The sequence below is a fragment of the Sinocyclocheilus anshuiensis genome, unplaced genomic scaffold, assembly GCF_001515605.1.
Source record: "Sinocyclocheilus anshuiensis isolate Anshui unplaced genomic scaffold, SAMN03320099.WGS_v1.1 scaffold923, whole genome shotgun sequence".
In the NCBI taxonomy this organism is placed as follows: Eukaryota; Metazoa; Chordata; class Actinopteri; order Cypriniformes; family Cyprinidae; genus Sinocyclocheilus; species Sinocyclocheilus anshuiensis.
Genome location: NW_015544138.1, coordinates 1,022,805 through 1,030,410, shown reverse-complemented (window position 1 = coordinate 1,030,410; position 7,606 = coordinate 1,022,805). Strand labels below are relative to the sequence as shown.

Here is a 7,606-nt window from a genome sequence, read left to right as displayed (position 1 = left end):
AGATAGAGAGATAGATAGATAGATAGAGAGATAGATAGATAGATAGAGAGATAGATAGATAGATAGAGAGATAGATAGATAGATAGAGAGATAGATAGATAGATAGAGAGATAGATAGATAGATAGAGAGATAGATAGATAGATAGAGAGATAGATAGATAGATAGAGAGATAGATAGATAGATAGAGAGATAGATAGATAGATAGAGAGATAGATAGATAGATAGAGAGATAGATAGATAGATAGAGAGATAGATAGATAGATAGAGAGATAGATAGATAGATAGAGAGATAGATAGATAGATAGAGAGATAGATAGATAGATAGAGAGATAGATAGATAGATAGAGAGATAGATAGATAGATAGAGAGATAGATAGATAGATAGAGAGATAGATAGATAGATAGAGAGATAGATAGATAGATAGAGAGATAGATAGATAGATAGAGAGATAGATAGATAGATAGAGAGATAGATAGATAGATAGAGAGATAGATAGATAGATAGAGAGATAGATAGATAGATAGAGAGATAGATAGATAGATAGAGAGATAGATAGATAGATAGAGAGATAGATAGATAGATAGAGAGATAGATAGATAGATAGAGAGATAGATAGATAGATAGAGAGATAGATAGATAGATAGAGAGATAGATAGATAGATAGAGAGATAGATAGATAGATAGAGAGATAGATAGATAGATAGAGAGATAGATAGATAGATAGAGAGATAGATAGATAGATAGAGAGATAGATAGATAGATAGAGAGATAGATAGATAGATAGAGAGATAGATAGATAGATAGAGAGATAGATAGATAGATAGAGAGATAGATAGATAGATAGAGAGATAGATAGATAGATAGAGAGATAGATAGATAGATAGAGAGATAGATAGATAGATAGAGAGATAGATAGATAGATAGAGAGATAGATAGATAGATAGAGAGATAGATAGATAGATAGAGAGATAGATAGATAGATAGAGAGATAGATAGATAGATAGAGAGATAGATAGATAGATAGAGAGATAGATAGATAGATAGAGAGATAGATAGATAGATAGAGAGATAGATAGATAGATAGAGAGATAGATAGATAGATAGAGAGATAGATAGATAGATAGAGAGATAGATAGATAGATAGAGAGATAGATAGATAGATAGAGAGATAGATAGATAGATAGAGAGATAGATAGATAGATAGAGAGATAGATAGATAGATAGAGAGATAGATAGATAGATAGAGAGATAGATAGATAGATAGAGAGATAGATAGATAGATAGAGAGATAGATAGATAGATAGAGAGATAGATAGATAGATAGAGAGATAGATAGATAGATAGAGAGATAGATAGATAGATAGAGAGATAGATAGATAGATAGAGAGATAGATAGATAGATAGAGAGATAGATAGATAGATAGAGAGATAGATAGATAGATAGAGAGATAGATAGATAGATAGAGAGATAGATAGATAGATAGAGAGATAGATAGATAGATAGAGAGATAGATAGATAGATAGAGAGATAGATAGATAGATAGAGAGATAGATAGATAGATAGAGAGATAGATAGATAGATAGAGAGATAGATAGATAGATAGAGAGATAGATAGATAGATAGAGAGATAGATAGATAGATAGAGAGATAGATAGATAGATAGAGAGATAGATAGATAGATAGAGAGATAGATAGATAGATAGAGAGATAGATAGATAGATAGAGAGATAGATAGATAGATAGAGAGATAGATAGATAGATAGAGAGATAGATAGATAGATAGAGAGATAGATAGATAGATAGAGAGATAGATAGATAGATAGAGAGATAGATAGATAGATAGAGAGATAGATAGATAGATAGAGAGATAGATAGATAGATAGAGAGATAGATAGATAGATAGAGAGATAGATAGATAGATAGAGAGATAGATAGATAGATAGAGAGATAGATAGATAGATAGAGAGATAGATAGATAGATAGAGAGATAGATAGATAGATAGAGAGATAGATAGATAGATAGAGAGATAGATAGATAGATAGAGAGATAGATAGATAGATAGAGAGATAGATAGATAGATAGAGAGATAGATAGATAGATAGAGAGATAGATAGATAGATAGAGAGATAGATAGATAGATAGAGAGATAGATAGATAGATAGAGAGATAGATAGATAGATAGAGAGATAGATAGATAGATAGAGAGATAGATAGATAGATAGAGAGATAGATAGATAGATAGAGAGATAGATAGATAGATAGAGAGATAGATAGATAGATAGAGAGATAGATAGATAGATAGAGAGATAGATAGATAGATAGAGAGATAGATAGATAGATAGAGAGATAGATAGATAGATAGAGAGATAGATAGATAGATAGAGAGATAGATAGATAGATAGAGAGATAGATAGATAGATAGAGAGATAGATAGATAGATAGAGAGATAGATAGATAGATAGAGAGATAGATAGATAGATAGAGAGATAGATAGATAGATAGAGAGATAGATAGATAGATAGAGAGATAGATAGATAGATAGAGAGATAGATAGATAGATAGAGAGATAGATAGATAGATAGAGAGATAGATAGATAGATAGAGAGATAGATAGATAGATAGAGAGATAGATAGATAGATAGAGAGATAGATAGATAGATAGAGAGATAGATAGATAGATAGAGAGATAGATAGATAGATAGAGAGATAGATAGATAGATAGAGAGATAGATAGATAGATAGAGAGATAGATAGATAGATAGAGAGATAGATAGATAGATAGAGAGATAGATAGATAGATAGAGAGATAGATAGATAGATAGAGAGATAGATAGATAGATAGAGAGATAGATAGATAGATAGAGAGATAGATAGATAGATAGAGAGATAGAGAGACAGACAGACAGACAGACAGATAGATAGATAGATAGATAAAGAGATAGAGAGACAGATAGATAGAGAGATAGATAGATAGATAGAGAGATAGAGAGACAGACAGATAGAGAGATAGAGAGACAATATACTGAAAGAGTGATGAACTAAACACATGATCTGACTGACACTCGCGCGCGCCCCCGCCCCTCACTGCGCGTTCACAGTGATTATCGCACACAGCGGCGCGCTTCCCTGACATTAATGACCGCGCGCGCGTCTCTCCTCGCGTTAAACGACAACGGGAGCCTTCAAGCGGATTTACGAGCGAAACCACAGTTGATTTCTGCGTTCGCGGACGGAGCTGCGCCGGGGAAATGCAGAGCCACGGAGGCGAGCGTCAGCAGCGATAAAACGCGCAGGTAAGACGCGTTTGACGCAGAAATGCGGTGCGCTTTCGATGCGGTTCCGCTGGGTTTGTCTTTGTTCAGCGGCTCTCTGTGCATCAGCTCAGGCTGGATCTGGGTTTCACGACTGTCCTGCTCCAGATTCTTGGGTTTGTCTTTGTTTAATTAACGTTAGATATATGAATCTCTCCGGTGCATTCATGTGATCGATGCAATCCTACAGCAACACACAAAATGCGCTTTGCATGCATGCAGCGACTCTTACCAATGAGTGCAACATCATGCGTGTATTCAGTGCATATGAATATGAATGTCAGTCAAAATAAAAGCGGTAGACATACTCAATAAGCTCAAAACCTTGTGAGCTGACTACGTTGACAGCGTTCTGGCAATCATATGCTCACTGGAGCTATTTATTTAAATATTTAGTCAATCCTAGTGCACTAATACACTAATAGTGCACACAGGAGATGAACGCAATTAGACTATTGCATGAGTCTTTTATATGCTGTGCTGTACATTAATGTGAATGTCAGTTTTTTAAATGCACGCCTGTGTCTCAAAACTGAGTATACTGTCTATGCAGACATCATTTTTTTGTGTTCAAACCTAGTGAGCTGCCTGTCTAGAAATCATTTTGGACCTAATGGTATCAGAATCTAGTGGACTGTTTACCTAGACAGCATTTATATGGGCATTATAGGCCTACAATCTAGTGAGCTGTCTACCTAAAGTCAATTTTGGGCATCATAGCCTCTCAACCTAGTGAGCTGCCTATCTAGAAATCATTTTTAGACCTCATAGTATCAAAATCTAACACGCTGTTTAGCTAGACAGCATTTATGGGCAATATACTCTTAAACTTTATTGTGCTTTCTACCTAGACAACCTTTTTGGGCATCACAGTTTCAAAACCTAGTGAGCTGCCTATCTAGACATCATTTTTAGACCTTATAATGTCAAAACACTGTGGACAGTTCAGCTAGACAAACTTCTTGGACAACATTTTGAGAATTGTAGTCTCAAAACCTAGTAAGCTGCCTACCTAGACAGCAGCATATACAGGTGCATCTCAATAAATTAGAATGTCGTGGAAAAGTTCATTTATTTCAGTAATTCAACTCAAATTGTGAAACTCGTGTATTAAATAAATTCATTGCACACAGACTGAAGTAGTTTAAGTCTTTGGTTCTTTTAATTGTGATGATTTTGGCTCACATTTAACAAAAACCCACCAATTCACTATCTCAACAAATTAGAATACTTCATAAGACCAATAAAAAAAACATTTTTAGTGAATTGTTGGCCTTCTGGAAAGTATGTTCATTTACTGTACATGTACTCAATACTTGGTAGGGGCTCCTTTTGCTTTAATTACTGCCTCAGTTCGGCGTGGCATGGAGGTGATCAGTTTGTGGCACTGCTGAGGTGGTATGGAAGCCCAGGTTTCTTTGACAGTGGCCTTCAGCTCATCTGCATTTTTTGGTCTCTTGTTTCTCATTTTCCTCTTGACAATACCCCATAGATTCTCTATGGGGTTCAGGTCTGGTGAGTTTGCTGGCCAGTCAAGCACACCAACACCATGGTCATTTAACCAACTTTTGGTGCTTTTGGTAGTGTGGGCAGGGCCATTATTAGACCGACTTCTATCCGTATTAGACAGAACTGAACGATGACAGCGAACAAGAGGGAGAATGTGAGCACTGTGTGCTCAGGCACTGCCGCACTCAGCGTCATCAAAATAAAAGTCCGGTGCGCTGTCAAAATACGAACGCATCGGCCAAACAGAAAAACTTATCGGCCGATGCCAATATTTGAAAAATGCCAAATATCGGCCATGGCGATATATCAGTCGACCACTACTCAAAACCTAGTGAACTGCCTAGCTAGCTAAATATCTTTTTTGGACCTTGCAGCATCAAAATCTTGTAGACTTTGTACCTAGACAACAATTTTGGCCATCATAGTCTCAAAATCTAGTAATCTATATAGACATCATTTTTGGACCTTGTAGTACCAAAACCTAGTAAGCTGCCTACCTAGGCAGCATTTTGAGAAACATAGTTTCAAAACTAGTAAGCTACCTGCTGTATCTAGACATCAATTTTGGACCTTGTAGTACCTGCTGTTTACCTAGACAGCATTTATGGGTATCATACTCTTGTAGTGTGCTTTCTACCTAGAAGCCATTATTGGCAATCATAGTCTCAAAACCTACCAAGATGCCTACCTAGACAGCATTTTGAGCACCATAGTCTCAAAATCTAGTGGGCTTCCTAGACAGCATTTTTTGGACCTCATAGTAAGAAAATGTAGTGGTCTGTTTACCTAGAAAACATTTTTTGGTCATTAAAATCTAGCCTACTTAGACAATAATATTTTCAGTATCATCATCTCAAAACCAAGTAAGCTGCCTCTAGACATAATATTTGGACCTTGTAGTATCAAAACCTATTTTACTATTTACCTAGACAACAGTTTTGGCCATCATAGTCTCAAAATCTAGTAACCTAGACATAATTTTTGGACCTTGTAGTACCAAAACCTAATGAGCTGCCTACCTAGACAGTGTTTTTGGCATTATAGTCTCAAAACCTGGTAGGCTCTCTATCTAGACATCATTTTTCGACTTTGTAGTATCAAAATGTAGTGGTTTGTTTACCAAGAAGCCATTATTGGGTATCATAGTCTCAAAACCTAATAATTAGATTTTGATTTTGAGTTACCTTTCTAGACATCATTTTCGGACTTCATATTATGAAATTGTAGCGGTCTGTTTACCTAGACAACATTTTTTGGCCATTAAAATCTAGCCTACCTAGAGAATATTTTCAGTATCATCATCTCAAAACCAAGTAAGCTGCCTCTAGACAACATTTTTGGGCATCGTGAGCTGCCTACCTAGACAGCATTTTGGGCATCATAGTCTCAAAACCAAGCTGCCTATCTAGACGTCATTTTTAGACCTCATAGTATCAAGATCTGTGTGCTGTTTTACAAGACAGCATTTATGAGTCTTAGTAAGCTGTCTACCTGTAGAAGGCATTATTGGGCGTTATAGTCTGAAATCATAGCCTACTTACTACTTAGACAGCATTATAGGCAGCTGCCTTCATAGCGAGTTGCATTCATAAAGGGGTTTTGATCATCAAATGCTAAAAATGCTTTATATTCGCTGGTTCAGCAGTGCCATATTTGTTCATCTGTTTCCAGCGATCAAAGGGTGTTAGATCATATCCACTAACTAGGGCTCATCTCGATGATTTGCCATTTATTGCGAGTGTGTGACGCTGCTAATGTCTAGGCTCAGGAAAACAGGAATATAATCCATTTTCATTGAGTTAAAGATCTTTAGGAGCCGCAGCGATGGGGTGTCAAGCTGTGAGCCCTTCATAGTTCAAATCCATTAAAGCCGATATGGATTATTGCATTTCATAACGACGGGCTATGAATAGTGTCCTGCTTGTAAGGGGTTTTATTGCCTCGAATTTCACTAGAAATGCAAAGCATCGTGGGGAGCTCGCAGAACTGGTTTTATATGTGATTGTGATGGTTGACAAGTGAAGCCGTATATGAGCGTTTGTTTCCTCTTATACCTGTTCATTTTCTGTTATGAATTACGAATGGTGATTATTTGTGTACATTTTAAAATTAGCATCCTAATGAGGGTATAATGGGGTAGGCAGCATCATCAAAATCTTTTTTTATGTTAACTGCAGAACAAGAATGACTTATAAATATGGTGTAACATTTCATATGATTATATTATATTTACTTTGTTTATATATTTTTATATTACATTATTATTTATTATTATATTGTTATATTATACTATATTATCAAGTCACTGCAGAACATGGACTATAAATATATTTTATATTTTATACATTATATTTTATATTATTTTTATATTTTATATATTGCATTATATTTTATATTATTATTATATTTATTTGTATTTTTATATTTGATATTACATTATATTTTAAATTTTAATATTTATGTTTTTATATTATATAGTTTTGTTATCAGACATATTGTATTATAGCCTATTATAGAAATGCTTCCATAAGTAACACAAGCAAATACTTTTTTTAAAGATACTGCAGAACTATAAATACAAATTATATTTTGTATTTGTTTATTACATTTAAAGTTGCTTATATTATAGTTGTTTATGTATTTTTGTTTTATATATTGCAGTATATATTTATATGTATATATTACATAGTCTTGTTATCAAACAGATAAATATAGAAATATTTCCATAAATAATACAAGCAAATTCATTTTTTAAAATTGCAGAACAAGAATGACAAAAAAA

The 7,606-nt window shown here is 34.5% G+C and overlaps 1 protein-coding gene across 1 annotated transcript in view; it reads left to right on the top strand.

Moving 5' to 3' along the window:
* The first annotated feature begins 3,102 nt into the window (after positions 1 to 3,102).
* myo9ab (myosin IXAb) overlaps positions 3,103 to 7,606 on the top strand; it is a 133,205-nt gene continuing 128,701 nt past the window's right edge. The window contains exon 1 of the mRNA XM_016494739.1: positions 3,103 to 3,297. Within this exon, the coding sequence (XP_016350225.1) occupies positions 3,140 to 3,297 (158 nt within the window). The 5' untranslated portion in view covers positions 3,103 to 3,139. The remainder of the gene's footprint in view (positions 3,298 to 7,606) is intronic.